Here is a 21,332-nt window from a genome sequence, read left to right as displayed (position 1 = left end):
AAGCTGTGAGAGTGATTTCCTGATTAAAGAAACTGACTTAAAGAACATTACTTCATCAGAAAGTGAGTGATTTGTTATGAATTTAGTTTTTCTAGTGGTTCCAATAAAAATCCAGATAGAGCGCTGATTCCCTAATCTCATGGGCGGCACGGTGGCTCAGTGGGTAGCACTGTCGCCTCACAGCAAAAATGTCCTGGGTTCGATCCCCAGGTGGGGCGGTCCTGGTCCTTTCTGTGTGGAGTTTGCATGTTCTCCCCGTGTCCGCGTGGGTTTCCTCCGGGTGCTCCGGTTTCCTCCCACAGTCCAAAGACATGCAAGTGAGGTGAATTGGAGATACAAAATTGTCCAAGACTGTGTTTGATATAACCTTGTGTACTGATGAATCTTGTGTAATGAGTAACTACCGTTCCTGTCATGAATGTAGCCAAGGTGTAAAACATGAAGTTAAAATCCTAATAAACAAACAAACAAATCCCTAATCTCATTACAATAACATCATCCCATTCCACCTAATTTTACAGCTAAACAACCCCTGAGCCTTAACTACCCCACAGCCAGTTACCTCTCAAACCTAATCACCCCAACAGCTAAATAATCCCTCAGCAACCCAAAGCCAATTACCAATCAACCTAAATTACCCCTCACAGCCCATCAACAACTACCCCATCATATAAATTGTCTACAACTACTCCGTTAGCCTAATAGTCTTTAACCAGTCTAGACTAACCCAAAGCCAATTATCCCTTAATCCCGATTACCCGAACAGCTAAATAACTCCTCAGCCTCAACAACCCTTGTCTAAATACCCATTGTCCAAAATTACCCCAAACAGCCCCTCAACAACAACCCCATAGCTAAATCGTCCACAATATTACCCTTGTCTAAATACCTATTTCACCAAAACTACCCCAACAGCTAAATTCCCCTTCAGCCTTTACTACCCCAAAGCCAACTACCCCTCAATCCTTATCACCCCAACAGCTAAATAATCCCTCAACCTCAACAACCCCTGAACGAATTACTCATTATCCAGTATTACCCCATACAGCCCTTCAACAACAACCCAATAGCTAAATTGCCGACAATATTACTGTGATAGCATTTCACCAAAACTACCCCAACAGCTAAATACCCCTTTAGCCTTTAATACCCCACAGCAAATTACCAATCAAAGCAAATCCCCCACAGCCAATTGCCTCTCAACTACTCCATCAGCCAAATTGCCTTCAACAACTACCCCCACAGCTATAGGACCTCTCAACTACAACTTCCCCAACAGCTAAATACCCCTCATCAACAGTTACCCCATTAGCCTAACATCCTTTAACCAAAACTACCCCAACAGCTAAATGCCTCCAGCCTCAACTACCCCAAATCCAATTACCCTTCAACCAAAACTACCCCAACAGCTAAATGCCTCCAGCCTCAAGTACCCCATATCCAGCTACCCTTGAACCACAACTATTCAAAAGCTAAACACCCCCTCAACCTTAACTACTACACAGCAAATTATCCCTCAATCACAACTAGCCCAACAGCTAAATAGCCCTTCAGCCTTTACTACCCCAAAGCAAATTACCAATCAAAGCAAATCCCCCACAGCCAAACAGCCTCTCAACTACTCCATCAGCCAAATTGTCTTCAACAACTACCATACTCCCACAGCTATATGACCTCATGTTAGCCTAACATACTCTGGACATGGTGCCAATCCATCGCAGGCCTTTGGACATACACCCCTCAAATCATGTTTGTGTAGTTGCCTGGCCAGCTGATAGCTCAGCTGAGATTCAAACCTTGATCTCAGTGGTGGTGGGCTTGTATAATAGACTGCTGTGCCGCCTGAACGCTAATTAACATCCTAGTGTATGTAAATGTTTGATTTCAGCTATATGTGTATATCAGAATTCATTTTTGTAATCTCACAGAGTTTCCCTGTGATGTAAGTACACGTACAAACTAACACACCCTATTACACTTTTATAGATGTGAATAATGCCAGTTGTAAATGCAGTATATGCATCATCAAGGGCCTCCTTAGTCAGGGGTGGAGGTTAGAAGCAGTAAAGAATACAAAATGAGATTAGGTGATTGGATACAAATTGACTGGGAAGAAAATTGGGGAAAATACATTAAAAAAATTGTCTGTGTTTAAAAAAAAAAGATAAAATATTGCTTTTTATAAGACTAATAAACTATAAAGTAACAGAATCTTTTATATTCCCTATATATTTCCAGCATGGAGCACAATGCATTTAACCACACTGCATATTGCACCAATATACTGTACACTGCATACTAGATACAATTTCTGTAAATGCATGCTAAATATGCACTATGCATGCACTATCACCTGATTTACTACTCAGTTATGTGACTACAAGGAAGTTAAATGCATTATGGGATCTACAGTTCACTGCCTTTATAAAACACACTTACTATACATAGTTTACCGTTTACTCAGAATTACACTATATGGTGTATTACTTTATTGAGTTTCAGCCACACCTGTTGCTATCAGTTATATAAAATCAATTTAATTAAAGAGATATGCTCCTAGTATTGTGGCACATTTCCATTCCAGCATGACTGTGCCCCTCTGCCCCTTGGTGTATAGAAAGTTCAGTGACCTGTACAGAGCCCTGACCTTAGCCCCACTGAACAGCTTTGGAATAAACTAAATCATCAAATCAACTTTACCAACATTAGTGCCCAGCCATACAAGTGCCCTTTGACGGAATGGGCACAAATTCCCACGGACATACTTTAACGTCTTGTGAGAAGCCTTTCCAAAGAAGTGGCTGTAATTATAGCCGAAAAGACTACATAAAGACCACTCTAATTTAATACCATTTGTTTTTGAGTATGGCAGTTGTAGCCAAGTGGTTAGGGTACTGGACTAGTAATCGAAAGGTCGCTGGTTCAAGCCACACCACTGCCAGGTTGCCACTGTTAGGCCCTTGAGCAGGTCCCTTAACCCTCAATTGCTTAGACAATATACTGTCACAGTTCTGTAAGTCGCTTTGGATAAAAGCGTCTGCTAAATGCTGAAAATGTAAATGTAAATGAGAATGGGATGTCTAACAAGCTCATAGGCAGGTGTCCAAATACTTTTGGCCATATAGTGTAGGTAATGGTTGACTTTCTTCATCTTGCTTAAAAATCTATTATTATTACTGGAAACAAAAGGATGTATGCACGTACACCCATATCCTCGTATAGTTCCCGTTTATCTGGAAATATATGATGACATAATAGTATACATGAATATCATTTGGCTTCTCACAAAACGGTTGATAACATAACCAACTTATATTGATCTTTGCTCAGTATTTGAGCTTATTATTTCCTGTTGAGGCTCCAGTGGGATTTGCACAGGTGATCCTTGTACCTGTTTATGGCCTTGTGCACTGTAAATGAGACAGGGCTAAGGTTGCAGTGATAAATCTTAAATAAACTATTCTGTCACTGTGACTTTCCTCAGATTGTTCATGGGATAGCAGAACGACATGGAGGAGCTCAAGAACAGGGGGCAAAAACGAGAGGGAAGGCACAGGTACCTTTAATTTACATAATATTTACATATTTACATAATATTCAGTTAATGTACATTATACTTCTGGATTTATGAGGGTTATGTTCCGCATTTTTTCTACACATGTTTGTTTAATGGATGTTATTAAGCTGACCACTAGTACATACCTGAATTTGTGAAAGGGTACATACATCATTGAGATGGTGCTGAGATCAGGTTGGAAAAGGCTTATAACTGAAAACTGAAAAATAAACGGTCATGCCCAGCAAAACATGTCTAATTTGTTGTTATGTAAGTGTTACTTCCCTAAAGCTCAATTTTTAAAGGCCGATAAAAGATGTTAGTGTATAGACAACAACAATATGTTCTAAACAATAACTGCTGGTCAGTACTCATCAAAAACAGTGTACACATATTCAGAATACACAACAATTGCTAGTTTGTTACCAGCAAAAATATGTTAAAAAAAAAGGAACTGCTTGTCAGTGACCATTTCTGTTTAGTAACTAGCTATAACTACTAGAATCAACAAATGTTGATGGATGACCATAAAAACTAGAAGAAATATGCTCAAAACACAACAAATGTTGCTGGATGACCATAAAAACTAGAAGAAATATGATCAAAACACAACTAATGTTGCTGGATGACCATAAAAACTAGAAGAAATATGCTCAAAACACAACTAATGTTGGTCTTTAAACGTGACAAACACCAAAAATGTATTCAACAGACGAGCTGATTAGTAATGTTGCTCTGTGATTGCTTGGTTTTATTGCCTTTGCCTTGCGTGCTATATCAGAATTAATTTAATCTATTTTAAACAAATTATGATACAATAAACTACATCCCAGAAACAAAGTGTTCTTTATTCGATAAGCTGTCAGAGTACAGCGACGTGACATAAGTATCAAAAACCACCACCACCTGCACTGCAGTGCTGAGAATGATCCACCACCCAAATAATACATACGCTGTAGTGGTCCTGTGGGGGTCCTGACCATTGAAGAACAGGGTGAAAGGGGGCTAACAAAGCATGCAGAGAAACAAATAGACTACAGTCAGTTATTGTAGAACTACAAAGTGCTTCTATAAGGTAAGTTGAGCTGATAAAATGGACAGTGAGTGTAGAAAAAGGAGGTGGTTTTAATGTTATGGCTGATCAGTGTATGTACTGAATGTATGAGGATCTCAAACTGTATGATGTGTAAATGTATTTTCAGGGACACGTGGGATCCCTTCCAGCTGAACCCCATCGGTGCTGAGAAAGAAAAGAAGAGAGCATGTTTGATGCTAATGCAGCACCTGATGGCAGTGGTTGTGGGTGTGCTGGTCCTGGCCAGTGCTGTCATCAGCAAGGTGAGTATAGGGAATTATTTAAACGCAACCTAACAACAGAACTCTAACTTGGCCTTATTAAATAACAGCAAGAATTAGGCTTGGATGACGCAGCAGTCTATTAGACTAGCCCTATCACTCTAACCTGGTTTCAGTCTCAGCAGTGCTATTGATCAACTGGGTGTCTACACAGACATGATAGGCTATTCCTTTTTTTGGTCAAAGCCCTGTGATGGATTGGCTTTCTTTTCTGGGTATTTCTGCCTTGTTTCCTGTGTTTCCCAGTGGAACTGGTCCTGCCACAACCAGGATAAAGTGGTTATTAAAATCAAATGAAAATAAAATGAACAACCGTAATTATAGTTTAAAAAAATTGCCTGTACACAAAACAAGGTCCTTAAAGACCTGGTTTGTCAGGTTTGGCGTGAAAGAATACCTGCACACAACTCTGATCTTTACCCATCTGATCAATTTGGGATGAATAGGAATGATGATGGCAAGTCATTTCTTTTGTAGTATTACCATCAGACCTTAGAGATGTTTGCTGGATTAATATGACAGTCACACTTCCCTAAGGAGCCATGGTTGTGGAATAAGATGTTCAACATGCTCATAGTTGCAGTGTCCACATACTTTTGACCTATACAGTGTGTAATCAGCATAGTACTGTATTATTTTTTTATATTGGGTAATTGGTTATCTCATACCTATCAGTTATATTGTATGTTATTTATATATCCTTCATAACAGTTGCTCTTCGCAACAACAACCCAATAATATTTATATTCATCTACAATAAACTACATGATCAAAAGTATGTGGATTCCTAACCATCTTAACATTAGCCTAAACGTCCCATTCCAAAACTATGGACATTAGTAAAGAGTTGGCTCCTCCTGAGCAGCTTTAACTTGCTTTGTGTCTGTGCAAATGTGTGTGCCCATCTAGTAAAAAGACCATCAATGAGATTGATACTAATCTTGGTGAAGAAGCCAACAATTAACTTTCCAATCCATTTCAACAGTATTAAACTGGGTTGAAGTCAGGGGTCTGAGCAGGTTACTAAAGTTCATCCACACCAGACTTGTTAAACCATGTCTTTATAAACATGGTTTCCCAAAATGCTGTCCCAATGTTGTTTCAAAACCTGCCTGTTAGCAATGAATGCAGCTAAACTCAACAATTAGACGAGGTGTTCACATACTTTTGGCTAGACAGGGCTTTCTTTGATTAATATGTTTTGTTTTCTATCTCTAAGGAAGTGTTTACACTGGTAATGAAAATTACCAGCACTGAGCAATGGATACTTTGTACTCTGTTATCTTTATCTAGGTTCCTAGAAATAAAAACCTGATGGGTCATGATAATGAAAGGATCCCAAACAGAATCCACAATATGGCCAAAATTATGTGGACACTTTAACATAAAATCATAAGCCTGGATGCTATAAAATAATCCACTTTAAGATCACTGTAGGGATTTGCTTTAACTTGACCACAACAGCATTAGTGAGATCAGACATTCCAATTCAGCCTAAAGGTGTTTAACTGAATCTGGATTCAGGTTAGGCCTCTGTCCAGGATATTTCTTCCACACCAAATAAAGAAAAAATCCCGCTGGACCTCATTTTGTGCATGGAGACACTGACAGTCAAAACAGAAAATGTTTTTTCATAAGTTAAAATGGGAAAGTTGTAAGCTGCTCAGGTGGGGCAGCTGTAAATACACATGCTGGAACCAGAGCTGGGATCTCGAATACATCATATCGAGTCTCAGCTCTGCCTGCCGGCTGGGCTGAGAGGCCACATGAACAATGATTGGCCTGTCGTGCAAATAGAGGTGGGATATTAAAGCCGGTAGGGACTCTCTCATAACTGATGCAGTTATGACCTCTGCTGGCCGATTGATGGAGCCTGCAAAGAGACGGGAAAAGAGTGCTGTCAGGGTGTGTTTCTCCGTACACAGTGCTGATCCGCAAGGGTAGGTGACAAAATGCATACGACTGCTGCCCACTGTCGGAGGGTGCGTGGGTTAGCTTCATTCTTCTCAATCAGAGTGGGTATTGGCATTGGTGGAGAGGAGGAAGCGTGACAATTGAGCAATTGAAAACCCTAAAAGGGAGAAAAAGGGGAGAAAATGCATAAACAAAATTATATATGTACAGTATATATATACGTATATATAAACAATGTTTTCTCTTTCAAATGTCACAGTTAGCGCTACACCTTCAGGCAGGTACCGTCTTCTTGCAAACTGGCAGCCAACAAACATATGGGGACTGAGGATACTAATTGTTGCGGTTCTGAAGTGGAATTTTTGCCCATTCCTGCTTGACACAAGACATTAGCTGCTCAAGAGCTGCTGGCATTGTTTTGATGAAATACCCATTGATTACTTGCCTTTCCTCCATAAGACATGGCCAATTGTGTCTGTGAAGCACCCGACCAGACTATAACCTGGGTCTTACCGGTGATGTATAAGCAAACCGAATTTCATTTGTTAGTGTTGTATAATTGTTCATACAAACTCAAGTTAAACACAAATGTTTAACACCCTTACAAGCTTGAACTCTGGTTCTTTCCTTCAGTACATGTCTGGTTTTGTGGTAAAGCCATGAGTCTGTGAATAATTCTGTAATCATGCAGTAACTGTAAACTGAATGCTTTGATAATTATATAACCACAACTTCTATTGCAGGGTTCTCTACTTACATTGGCCACTCTGTCCGGCACAAACTCTCTGAGAAGTAACACTGAGAAACAGTTTTACATGCTCCTGTTGATGTGTGTCCTGATAACACCCAACCTGCTGGTGTTCCTCAAGTGTCTATGGAAATGTGCCTTCAAAAGTTATGTTGCACCCAACATGAAAACCATGGGCATTGTAAGTATATCTGCTGCAAGTACACTGGTGCTTTTCTAATCACTAATAATTAAATTCCCTTTCTGATCTGTTGTTATCTTAGGTCAATGTAGCCATACGCTGTACATTTTCTGTTTAATAATGCATATGTAGCATTATTTTCACTATTAATTTTACTTGTACACTAATAGTAATGTATTACCTGTGTTGCTGCTGTACTAGTGTTGCTACGTTTTTTTGTTCAAGATTTCAGCTATTGAGATCTCGGTAGCACTGGGGACTTCGATTGTGGTTCTGATTGTGATGCCTCAGTTTGACGTGCTTACCAACCTCTTCATAACTGGAGGAGTCTGCATAGTCACAGCCATTCTCCACATTGTCTTCCGCCTTCAGCATCAGAACTGGATGATCATCTTTCCTATTTGCTCCTTGGTTCTAGTGCTCACTGGATACGGCCTACTGATTACCGACTACTACGTGCGAATATCTTCATTCGTGTCAGATCTAAAGGAAGACTGTTACATATATGTAGCTCTTGCTATATTCGGTTCTCTGCTCGTCTCTCTTAACTGGTGGGAGAACTCACTGCAGGCCAGCAACAATATTCAGGAAATGCTTAATGAACTGGAAGGCTTTAGAGACTTCGTCTATATGATTACTAGTCTCTTGAGGATTGGTGTCACTATTGGTGTGTACTTTTTCTATTATCTACTGTTGGCTGAGAACCGTTTGGACTTTGAAGCATTTTCAGAAATCAGTAGCAGTACCCTTGAAATAGGCCTTGGCTTGTTTTTCCTTCAAGCATTTGGCTCAGCTGCCTGCCATTGGTTTGGTGTTGTGGCTTGCAAGATCCATGCTGTGAGGATGAGCTTCGCATTTCCTGTCTCAATTACAGGCCCTGTCACTCTGATTGTTGGCCTAGCCATTTTTTTAACTAAAGCCGGCAACTTGGAGGAGACATCAGAAGCTGCATACGTTTCTGTTTCGACACAGAACTACACACCAATTTACAACCCTTTCTTGGACTTTTGTGATGGTCTTGGAAAGCTTGAGGTCACCAACACCACTCCGATAGTCCTCCTGGAGCTTTCCAACAGTATCTGCAAAACCACGCTAAACAGCACCTATGAAATCTGGCCATTTTCTATGCTGGTGCTTGAGGGGGTCTGTATGTGGCTTGGATTTGTCACATGCACGTATTATGTCTGGAACATGAAGGTGCCGCGCATTGAAAGGACGGCTCAGCTCTTCGTAAGGCGTCTGTATGAGTCGGCCTTTATTGACCTGTCTCTGCTGCTGAACACCAAACTTAAAGTGAAGGACCCAGAAAGGTATCCTGATTATTTTATTATGTTTGAATAAATGATCAAACACCAAACAAAATTTAAGGTCACATTACAGAGTTTTTTGATTAAATATTTTATTTGTGCAAAAGTATGTGGATGACCCACACCCAGTGCTAACATGTAATTAATTTACACTGATCAGCCATAAAATTAAAACCACCTCCTTGTTTCTACACTAACTGTCCATTTTAACAGCTCCACTTACCATATAGAAGCACTTTGTAGTTCTACCATTTCTGACTGTAGTCCATCTATTTATCTACATACCCTTTAAGCCTGCTTTCATCCTGTTCGTCAATGGTCAGGACCCCCACAGGACCACCACAGAGTAGGTATTGTTTAGGTGGTTGATCATCTTCTAGACCTTCCTCAGTGGTCACAGGACGCTGCCCACAGGGCGCTTTTGGCTGGATGTTTTTGGTTGGTGGACTATTCTCAGTCCAGCAGTGACAGTGAGGTGTTTAAAAAACATCAGCATTGCTGTGTCTTATCCACTCATACCAGCACAACACACACTAACACACCACCACCATGTCAGTGTCACTGCAGTGCTGAGAATGATCCACCACACAAATAATACCTGGTCTGTGGTGGTCCTGTGGGGGTCCTGACCATTGAAGAGCAGCATGAAAGGGGGCTAACAAAGCATGCAGAGAAACAGATGGACTACAGTCAGTAATTGTAGAACTACAAAGTGCCTCTTTATGGTAAGTGGAGCTGATAAAATGGACAGTGTGTGTAGAAACAAGGAGGTGGTTTTAATGTTATGGCTGATCACTGAAGTACTATACTATTGCTAGTGTATTGATTAGACATAACTTATTGTCATGACATTAAATTGTTTCTCAAAAGCCTGTTTTATTTTTCATTTTCTTGTATTCAATCCAGTCTTGACGATGTGGAGAACTGTGTCATTTACCTCTGTGCCACAATGTGGCATGAAACCTATGATGAGATGCTCAAGATCCTTACTTCAATGTTCAGGTACTATTAAACAATGTTTTCTTCTTAAAGTAAGTACTGTTCTGTATTTATTCCTGCCCACCGTACTCACCTGCCATGCTTTTAGACTGGACAGATACAGAGGGGATCCAAAGGAATTCCACAAGGACTGTTTTGACTTTGAATGCCATATTTTTGTTGATGATGCCTTTCAGCAAGATAAAGAAAGTGAGAAAACGTTTGTCAATTCTTATGTGGAAGATCTAATCGATGTGGTCATGGAAGTTTACAGGTATAGACTTTACTTCATTTTAGTTGCTCCCACAAAGTTGAGCGAGGTATGAAACTATTTATATTTAACACCTGTTATGTTTTTTTCCTTTAGAGTTTTCACAAATAAAGAGCCAGATGAGGTTTCTATCTATGAAACACCATATGGTGGACGAATTGCATTTGTGCTACCAGAGGGAAATATGCTGTTTGTCCATCTAAAGGACAAACAACTCATCCGAAACAAAAAGAGATGGTCACAGGTAACCAAAATCCAAGCCTTTGCATCTTATAATACACCAGTCAACCATAACATTAAAACCACCTCCTTGTTTTTACACTCACTTTCACTGTGTGATTTTATCAGCTCCACTTACCATATAGAAGCACTTTGTAGTTCTACGATAACTGACTGTAGTCCATCTGTTTCTCTACATACTTTTTTTAGCCTGCTTTCACACTATATTTCAATGGTCAGAACCCCCACAGGTCCACCACAGAGCAGGTATTATTTAGGTGGTGGATCATCCTCAGCACTGCAGTGACACTGGCATGGTGGTGGTGTGTTAGTGTGTGTTGTGCTGGTATAAGTGGATCAGACACAGTAGCGCTGCTTGAGTTTTTAAATACCCACTCACTGTCCACTCTATTAGACAATCCTACCTAGTTGGTCCACCTTGTAGATGTAAAGTCAGAGACGATCGCTCATCTATTGCTGCTGTTTGAGTAGGTCATCTCCTAGACCTTCATCAGTGGTCACAGGACGCTGCCCACGGGGCGCTGTTGGCTGGATATATTTTTGGTTGGTGGACGATTCTCAGTCCAGCAGTGACAGTGAGGTGTTTAAAAAAGTCCATCAGTGCTGCTTTGTCTTATCCACTCATACCAGCACAACACACACTAACACACCACCACCATGTCAGTGTCACTGCGGTGCTGAGAATGATCCACCACTTAAATAATCCCTTTTCTGTGGTGGTACTGATCATTGAAGAACAGGTTAAAAAAAAGTATGTAGAGAAACAGAGAAACAGTCAGTAATAGAACTACAAAGTGCTTCTATATGGTAAGTGGAGCTGATAAAATGGACAGTTAGTGTAGAAACAAGGAGGTGGTTTTAATGTTATGGCTGATTAGTGTATATTCATACATTTTTGTAGTTGTGCTTGTCTCATTGAAACCAATAAGCATACCTTTAATTGAAGCATAGATGTAAAAGTCAACACTAATTCATTAATATAATTAGCCTAGAGAACAAAAATGGTGCACCATATTGCACTTTCTCAGGCAATAAAAAGGGACAATAATAAATTATGGTTAGTCAGGTAAGATCCAAGGAGGAGATCCAGGAGATCCAATCTAACGGTTGGAATGATGTCTGTTCTCAAATGCACCATTAATTGACCACTTGGAAATGTTATCTTTGAGAGTTTTATACAATTATTAAGTGTTAGACTAAGGTCTTCAGCTGTAGCTGTTGAATGAACAGAATAGTCCCTGAGCATCAGGTTGAAAGCATTGACCTCATCATAGGCAGACTTCCTAACATCAGTACTGCTGATCTATCCAAATTCAAAAGGAATTAAGGAGGAATTGTGTTGGTTTGCTAATAATGCAAATGTAAACCTTATGACATTGTCTGCATTTTTTTTGCAGATAATGTACATGTACTATCTTCTCGGATGGAAAGGTTATATAGTTAAAAATCCCCAAAAAGTAACAGTAAGTCCTCTTTTGCTGCCACATTACAGACACATTTACATAAATTACATAGTACTTTAGTACTAGTATTAGTATTATTAGTATTACATGATAGTATCTTTTTACAGAGACAGAACAATCCATGTCGTGCCAGTCTTATATCACTGGATGGACAGACTTACCTCTTGCCAAGTTTTGACAATGACAGCAAAAGGAGACACATAGCAGATAACAACACGTACATCTTAGCTTTGGATGGAGACACTGACTTCCAGCCCTCTGCAGTGATTTTATTGATTGACCGTCTTCGAATGTATGGCAATGTGGGTGCCGCTTGTGGAAGAATTCATCCGACTGGAATGGGTAAGCGATAGCACACTATGTTTTTGCTAGAGATTACTGACTGTTAATCAAATTCCATAAGATTTTAATAATCAATTATTTTCTCTATAAACTCAAAATATGTTAGATTGAAGACGCTGTCCTACCATGTGGCAGTGGTGTTTAGAGGTTAAAGCTCTTGGCTACTAACTACTAGCTGACCTCAACTTTCCAAAAAGATAACCCTAAAGAAATAAATGTAGTTTTAATATGTTTATTATGTATATGCACAAATACTCTCACATTTGTTTTCAGGGCCGATGGTGTGGTATCAGAAGTTTGAATACGCTGTGGGTCACTGGCTACAGAAGACTGCAGAGCATGTGTTTGGATGTGTACTTTGCAGCCCTGGATGCTTCAGCTTGTTTAGAGGGTCAGCTCTGATGGACGATAATGTGCTGAAAAGATATACCACCAAGGCCACCAGAGCTTCAGAGTATGTCCAGTATGACCAAGGTAACCACATGTTTTGTTCATTGGTAGATATTGAATGTAGTTTAAAAAGTACCAAAGCTCTGACATTTTTTGTAGGATCACAAAATTCATTATTGTTATAGTATTGTAGTATTATGGTCTAAATTTGCACCAAAACTTGCAATTCCAAGTATTCCAGAAACAAAGTGCATGTGAGAAAGGGGTTTTGGTCTATAGCTGCAAAGACATTGATGTAGTTGTAGGCTTTTCCTGGCCGTTTTTAATGCCAACAAGTACCAAAATCTTTAGTGAAATCAAAACTCATGGTACAGCAACACTTTACTAATCACACACTGATTTCCAACTTCATTTACAATGCACTTCAGGTGAGGACCGGTGGCTCTGCACGCTGCTCCTTCAGCAGGGTTGGAGAGTGGAGTACAATGCTGCCTCAGATGCCTACACCAATTCTCCCCAGGAATTCAAGGAGTTCTACAATCAAAGACGTCGCTGGGGTCCCTCTACCCTTGCAAACACTTTAGATCTACTATACAGTGGGAAAGAGACTGCGAAGAGAAATTCCTCCATCTCTATGCTCTACATTTTCTACCAGATTTTCACTGTGGCTTCTTCTATTCTTGGACCTGCATCTGTCACCTTGATGGTAGCTGGTAAGTATGTCAAGGTTTTGCCGTACGACCAATCATGGTCTAGGAATCACTGTAGGCTTGTGAAGTTCATCTCTGCATAGGATATTTCACTAAATCATGTCTTTCTGATGAACAAGCAACTCTTTGTTTTTGCTTTAGTTTTTTTTTTTCATGCTGTTAAACTAACAATTACAAATACGTTTGAAAGTTTAAGCCGACAGTCTGCTTTATATAGTGTAAAACTTTAAGAGGCCTAGGACAGTGCCTTGTGGAAAACCATTTTGTACTCTTTTGAGTTTAGTATTTATGCAAATTAAAATTGTCAAGTAAAAAAAGGCAATGTATGCTGGAGTACTGGTAATAAAATTGCCTAAATTTGCAAACATTTTTACTGAAAAAAAGCTAGGAATAAATCAGAAACCTTCTAGTTAATGCCATTACATTGATTCTTGATAAATAAGTCCGAGACTGTTCTCTCTGTGCATGTTACACACAGAATGTCACTTGTCCAATTTTCTCCAGCTTCTTTCTGCATATGGTTTACAAATAATAATAATATATTTTTTTAATTATTATTTTAAAATAGCCAAACATTAATGTTTCCCTTTAACAGTCATATTCAACAACCACAGGGTGGTAATGCCTTGTGATAGATTGGTGAGCAGGGTGTATTCCCACCTTGTGCCTTACTGTGCCACAGAACACAAAAAAATAATACAACCCCAAATCTGAAAAAGTTGGGAAAGTATGGAAAATAAAAATAAAATAAAAATGCAGTGTTCCTTACATTGACTTTTATTTGATTGCAGACAGTTTGAACCCGAGATATTTCATGTTTTGTCTGCTCATCTTCCTTTCATGTGTTAATATACCTCTATTCCTGCATTTCAGGCCTGCAACACATTCCAAAAACAAAGTAATAAAATAATAACAAAATAATGATGTGATTTCAAACAGGTGATGTTAACAGGTGATTGTAATCATGGTTTGGTACAAAAGCAGCATCCAGGAAAGGTCTTTGATGAGCAAAGATGATCAGAGGATCTCCAGTTTATCAACAAATGTGTGAGAAAATGATTGAAATGTTTAAAAACAATGTACCTCAAAGAAAGCTAGGAAGGGATTTGCATATTTCTCCCTCTACAGTGCATAATATCATTAAACCATTCAAGGAATCAGCGCGTAAAGGCCAAGGGCGCAAGTTAAGCTGAACTCTGTGATCTTCCATGCCTCAGACGGCACTGCATCAAGAACCGCCACTCAACAATAGCTGATATAACCACATGGGTGAGGGATTACTTTGGCAAACATTTGTCAAGCACTACAATACAGAGTTACATGCACAAATGCTACTTAAAACTTTACTGTGCAAAAAAGAAGCCTTATGTTAACCATGTCCAGAAGCGGCGTCGACTCCTCTGGGCTCGGAAGCGGAATCTAGGATGGACCATCACACAGTGGAAACATGTATTGTGGTCAGATAAATCAGCAATTTTTGAATGTTCTTTTTGGAATGTGTTGCAGACCTGAAATGCAGAATTGGATGTTTATTAATAAATGAAATGAAGTTGAGCAGACAAAACATGAAATAGCTCAGGTTCCTGTCTGCAATGAAATAAAAGTCAAAGTAAATGCGAGGAACTTTTTTCAGGTTGTCCCAACTTTTTCTGATTTGGGGTTGTAATAAATTTATGAGTATGAACTGTGGGACACATTCCTCAATATGGCTTTGTCATATGTGTGTGTTGTCAATCCTAGCATCAGCTAAACAAGCTCTAGTCTAGGCTCTATGGTTTTCTTGCCTCAGCAGATCAATATTTCTACAGGCACATGAACTTCAAGGACAAAATCAGCCTGCACTGTATTTGACTGATTGTTTTGTTTGCTTTTATAGGGGCTTTCCAGTTTGTGTTTTCCATCCCAGGAACTTTGTCCATAATCATAGCTGTCATACCGCCCGTTTTTTACATCCTTATTTGCTTCCTGACAAAATCTAACTTCCAGATTACCATTGCCGCTATTCTTAGTGTCTTGTATGCATTTTTGATGACGGCATCATTTTTCTCTATTATTGGTAAGTGTTTTTATTACAGGTAGATGTTTTTATTCATTGCACATAACGTTTTGCAACCCCTTTACTTAAAAATGTTAATATTTGTATTACAACACTTTGTATTATATGTTTTTTATACTAATAAACCCTAAAATTCTTCTTGTAAAAACAGGCGACATGGTCAAGGAAGGCACCTTCATCACGCCCACAGGAGTATTTCTGGTCTCCATGACTGTCCTTTACCTAACTACAGCAATCCTTCATCCCCAAGAGTTTGGAATGATTGTCTATGGGCTTATGTACTTTCTCTGCATTCCTAGTGGCTACCTCCTTCTTACTATCTACTCCATGGTAAACATGAACATAGTCTCATGGGGCACTCGAGAATCAAACAAGGAGAAGGAGGAGAAAAAGCATGTCGGAATTCTGTGCAACCGCAACTGTAAACTCTGCTGTTGGGACGTAAACATCCAAGTCACCCAAGAAACGGAGAACCTAATGCTTCAACAAATCCAACAAGCAGTTAATCCAAATGCCCAACCTGTCAAGACTGAGATGGAGATGACTGCCCAGAGTTCTCAGGAAGATGAAACACACAGTCACTCTGACAAGCACTCTGAAAACACGAAGGATTTTCCACAAAGGGTAAAAGGCATTAAGGAACACATGGCCATTTATGAGGATCAAGAGACAACATCAGTGCATAGGTAAATCTTTTGAATTAGACACTTAGAATTTGAGAAATGTAGCTTTTCTGTTTACATCAAATTTTGCTCCAAATTTACAGTGGTAGCGAAATCAGCAGTGCACAGAAAACATACACAACATATGAGGATGACCTGGATTCATATGTCGGCCTAGATGGGCGGCAAATGGAGGCAGTCCCTGAGGGCGGTGAGTCTTAATTAATTATTTTTTCAATATTAGATATATTTTAGATATTTTAGTAAGAAAGATAACTAATTTGTTACCTCAGACCACTGAGGGGGACATTGTACCAGCTGCTATAAAGCAAGCCAGGGAAATGGCGCGCCAAAAGAAGGTCTTGGACTGGTCATGCCATGCTGGCTAGTCACATTATGGCAACTTTTAATGCACAAAATTATATGTGGGAGTCATTTTATGTCGTTCACTCTGTTTTACTTTATCTTTTTAAATATGGCATTTAAGACATGTGAAGGTAACCGGTTTGTTGTTCCAAACAGCATTTTGGCAAACCTGAATGTGTAGCGCTAGCAATTACATTAATCAGTTGGATATATAGTATGTATTAACTTGTGGCGTAGCACAGGCTAAAGGCTGCAGGCATCAAGGTATCTGTATGTCTGCATTATATACTCAAAAAATGTGGTGTCACTAAATTCGAGTTATCATATCAGCCATACACAATCAAACTAAACTAATGTCAGATATAAACTTGTACTTTTCAGCTAATTGTGTTGTAAGTGCAGTTGTAGCCTAGCGGTTAAGGTAATGGACTAGTAATCAAAAGGTTGCTTGTTTAAGCCTCACCACTGCCAGGTTGCCACTGTTGGGACCTTGAGTAAGGCCCTTAACCTTCAATTGCTGAGACAATATACTGTAATTCGCTTTGGATAAAAGAATCTACTAAGTGCCGTAAATGTAAACACAAGATATTTAATTCCTTGTGTGTGTGTGTGTGTGTGTGTGCGTGCGTGCGTGCGTGCCTGCCTGCCTGCCTGCCCTGCGATGGACTGGTGCCCCGTGGGCCTTGCACCCATTGAAAAGCTGGGATAGGCTTTTTTTGTATCTGCTGATCAGACTTGCACAGCAGTAATGAAAAAGCTTGTTTAATTTGTTTATATTTATAAGTTGAGTTGAAGTAACACAAACTTCACGAACTTCACAAACTTTCTCCTGCAGATGAATCCCAAATATTGTTCATGTCTAACATTTACACTATACAATTGTTTTGACAGATTGGGTTGATCCAGTAAAAATAGTATTTCTCAGGAAGCTTACCTATGCTAATCTAAAGAGGAACCTCCAGGAGCAGATTAGATACACCCTAAGGAACAAGAACATGGAAGACTTGTGCGAGGACCTGGTGCAGATTCTAACTGATACTCTTAACATGGAACTAAGGGACAAAGTGGGCCCCGAGGACATACTGTCTGATAGCCAGCTAGAAGAACTGCAGGACACCCTGAACGAGTCAGCCAGGAGGGTCCTGAAGACCAACGGCGCCAAGAGGCTGCAGGCAAGAGTAAAACGAGCTATCGAGAGAACCCTTGTGGCCCCCCAAGTTGTGAGACTCAGTGAGGTAATTGTGCTGTTGCTGTTTACTTGATTACAAACTGGGGACGCTGAATAGTCTATCATTTGTCAATGCATAGCTTGGATCTGAGTAGAAAATGTTAAGTATTTGTATTATTTAGTTAGCCATAGCTAACATTTGATCAATTTCTATATGCTTTTTATATAACTAGGATGAGACAGACTTCTGGAACAAGCTGATCGAGCGCTACCTGAAACCCATCAACGATCCGAAAAGTCATCTAGAGCTAGTGGAACGGGAATTGAAGTCCCTCAGGAACAAGGTATATTGCTAGTCATCCCAGCTAACACACATTTAACTTGTTTAATTTATAGTTAATTAGTACATTAATACATGTCATTTTTATATTGTTGTCTTTTAGGCTGTATTTCTGTATTTCATCGTTAATGTTCTATGGGTTGTGGCCACATTTTTCCTTCAAGCCATTGGCAATGACGTGATTAGCATCGAGATACCCAAATATTTGCCAAATGGCAGTCTGGCTGCTGAACCTTTGAGGGTGGAACCGCTGAGTTTAATGTTCCTGCTGTCTTTTGCCATTCTTTTGTTGATCCAGTTCGTGGCTATGCTTTACCACAGGTACAATAATGTTAATAAGCCCTATTTATGGGATTAAATGTAATTCATGTTCAATTCAAGTTTTTGTAAAGATCAAACCTATAAAGTATATATATGAGATATATATACATATATATGAGATATATATGATATGATATATATGATATGATATATATGATATACTTTATTTGTCATATATACATATACAGATGAACAGTACAATGAAATTCTTTCTTCGCATATCCCAGCTTGTTTGGAAGAAATATATAGAAGCAGTATACAATTACAATTTCTACAATTACTGACTGTAGTCCATCTGTTTCTCTGCATGCTTTGTTAGCTCCTTTCATGCTGTTCTTCAATGGTCAGGACCCCCACAGAGCAGGTATTATTTGGGTGGTGGATCATTCTCAGCACTGCAGTGACACTGACATGGTGGTGGTGTGTTAGTGTGTGTTGTGCTGGTATGAGTGGATAAGACACAGCAGCGCTGCTGGAGTTTTTAAACACCTCACTGTCACTGCTGGACTGAGAATAGTCCACCAACCAAAAATATCCAGTCAACAGTGCCCTGTGAGCAGTGTCCTGTGACCACTGATGAAGGTCTAGAAGATGACCACCTCAAACAGCAGCAATGGATGAGTGATCGTCTCTGACTTTACATCTACAAGGTGGACCAAATAGGTAGGAGTGTCTAATAGAGTGGACAGTGAGTGGACACGGTAATTAAAAACTCCAGCAGCGCTGCTGTGTCTGATCCACTTATACCAGAACAACACACACTAACACACCACCCCCATCATTGTCACTGCAGTGCTGAGAATCATCCACCACCTAAATGATACCTGCTCTGTGGGGGTCCTGACCATTGAAGAACAGGGTGAAAGCAGGTTAAAAAAGTATGTAGAGAAACAGATGGACTACAGTCAGTAATTGTAGAACTACAAAGTGCTTCTAAATGGTAAGTGGAGCTGATAAAAAGGACAGTGAGTGTAAAAACAATGAGGTGGTTTTAATGTTATAGCTGATCAGTGTATATATATATATATATATATTATTTATTATCTAATGTATGCTGTTAAATAAAGAGAGCAATACTATAGTCCATTTTGCTTAAAGGAAAACAAGGCATTACAATTGCTCTTTCCAACAATGTCCCACGGATTTAATACCGGAACAGGTCACAGACGACTATGACAATGCTGACTGAACATTCTGTTATTTGTAATGCTGGTTTGGGAATTTCCTCTAATGAATTATTTGAATCTCCTGTTACAGAGTTTACACCCTGATCCATGTGCTGGCCTACAGAAGCACAGAAAAAGACTACAAAGAAAAGGATGAAGTAAGCCATTTTCCTTTGCTCATAATACTGCTAATACTTCTATTGTCTGGGTGTACATATGAATATTGGATGCCAGTATGGTTGTCCAGGTCTCCAAGTGGTGCAACAGTAAAGGGCTAGATTGAGCCTCAGTAAATTAGCATTTTTAGTCACTATAAAAGCAGAGGTAACACTCTTACCCCCCAAAAAAAGCTCCAGGGCTGCATGTGATCATTTTGAGATTTAGCAGTATAATCATGGATGTTATCTGTGCCTATCGCTACTTTGATCAGAAACGTATATTACAATTATTGCCTATTTGCTATTAATACATTTATTTTGTGATGGGTGTTTTAAACATGTTCTACCAAAACTAAGAACGGCTATTCTAAATAATACTTACGAAATGTATTGCAAACTGACTACATGGTATAATAAAATATAATACTACTATTATAGACACCACCTTATTCGTCATTTAGTGCGTTTATACCCACCTCTGTACCAAACTTATATAAAGGCATATTTCTTTTTGTGCAGGATGATGAGGCACTGATCGTGGAGAATCAGATGACCAATGGTCTTGTTATAACCAGTGATGACTTGTGATGACATTATTCAAAAACGTGAGGAACGTCTAGGTTTGCACATTTACTTATAATTGCACTAGTGAAATACATTTGTACAAGTTTTATTGTACTACCAAACAAACACAAATCCAGTACAGTCTGTAACAAATCATAAAAGAGTATTGATTCTGTGATTCTTTTAAATGTCAAGCTAATGTAATGAAAGATGTAACTGAAAGACTGAAGTTCTGAATGTACTGTATCTTTGTAATGTTCCAAATAAATTCAAATAATTATCAAGTAGTAATATATATATAGAACTTAAAGCCTGATAGACAGAATATTAGAATAGTAATATTTAAGTTGTATTTATTCAGTTGCAGGAGCTGTATCTGAGTGTCTAACTTAATGCCTAGGGCATAATGTAAACATAATCTGAATACCAGCTAATTGTGTTTTGTCCTCATTGTAAAGCTACAAGGTGTTAAAATCGTCACAGATAAAACAGGTTTGGGAAAAGCAAACACGTGCTTTGTTTACTTCCTCGCACTTTGTTGTTTTAAGCCACGTGCTAGATCAGTGGCACTTTGCTTTGGTAAAATATACATACATGCATTTTTCACGTCGGTCTAATTGATGACTAGACCAATTGGGGCGGCACGGTGGCTAAGTGGGTAGCACTGTCGCCTCACAGCAAGGAGGTCCTGGGTTCGATACCCAGGTGGGGCGGTCCGTGTCCTTTCTGTGTGGAATTTGCATTGTCCGTGTGGGTTTCCTCCACAGTCCAAAGACATGCAAGTGAGGTGAATTGGAGATACTAAATTGTCCAAGACTGTTCGATATAACCTTGTGAACTGATAAACCTTGAGTAACTACCATTTCTGTCATGAATGTAACCAAATGTGTAAAACATGACATTAAAAACCTAATAAACAAACTAGACCAGTTACACTAAGCCTTAATGTTTTCATATGATACACCATGAACATGGACTCGCGTCACCCAGTGTATTACAATGGTCTACCGTGCCACCCAGTGGCCAAGCAGTACACTTTGTATCCTATCTTTCCATTTTCCATCTTCAATTGTTG

At 39.3% G+C, this 21,332-nt stretch overlaps 1 protein-coding gene across 1 annotated transcript; it reads left to right on the top strand.

The window, feature by feature from the left end:
* Positions 1 to 3,509: 3,509 nt before the first annotated feature.
* Positions 3,510 to 20,523, top strand: chs1 (chitin synthase 1). The gene is made up of 19 exons (XM_063009188.1): positions 3,510 to 3,556; positions 4,759 to 4,894; positions 7,570 to 7,755; positions 7,981 to 9,065; positions 9,969 to 10,064; positions 10,150 to 10,314; positions 10,408 to 10,555; positions 11,949 to 12,014; positions 12,122 to 12,356; positions 12,630 to 12,830; positions 13,175 to 13,459; positions 15,333 to 15,512; positions 15,664 to 16,198; positions 16,279 to 16,385; positions 17,432 to 17,775; positions 17,942 to 18,052; positions 18,152 to 18,369; positions 19,627 to 19,693; positions 20,213 to 20,523. Exons 1-19 carry the CDS (start codon positions 3,510 to 3,512, stop codon positions 20,279 to 20,281), a joined length of 4,281 nt encoding a protein of 1,426 aa, XP_062865258.1. The 3' UTR covers positions 20,282 to 20,523.
* The last annotated feature ends 809 nt before the right edge of the window (positions 20,524 to 21,332 follow it).

The sequence above is a fragment of the Trichomycterus rosablanca genome, chromosome 14, assembly GCF_030014385.1.
Source record: "Trichomycterus rosablanca isolate fTriRos1 chromosome 14, fTriRos1.hap1, whole genome shotgun sequence".
NCBI classification, from domain to species: Eukaryota; Metazoa; Chordata; class Actinopteri; order Siluriformes; family Trichomycteridae; genus Trichomycterus; species Trichomycterus rosablanca.
The sequence above is the reverse complement of the archived record's forward strand: the minus strand, read 5'-3'. Positions and strand labels throughout refer to the sequence as shown.

Excerpts from the sequence above, each read along its gene's own strand:
- chs1 (XM_063009188.1), top strand. The coding sequence starts at position 3,510 with ATGGAGGAGCTCAAGAACAGGGGGCAAAAACGAGAGGGAAGGCACAG. Across the intron at positions 9,066-9,968 it reads AAAGTGAAGGACCCAGAAAG|TCTTGACGATGTGGAGAACT; the intron begins GTATCCTGATTA and ends TATTCAATCCAG. Across the intron at positions 17,776-17,941 it reads AAGTTGTGAGACTCAGTGAG|GATGAGACAGACTTCTGGAA; the intron begins GTAATTGTGCTG and ends TTATATAACTAG.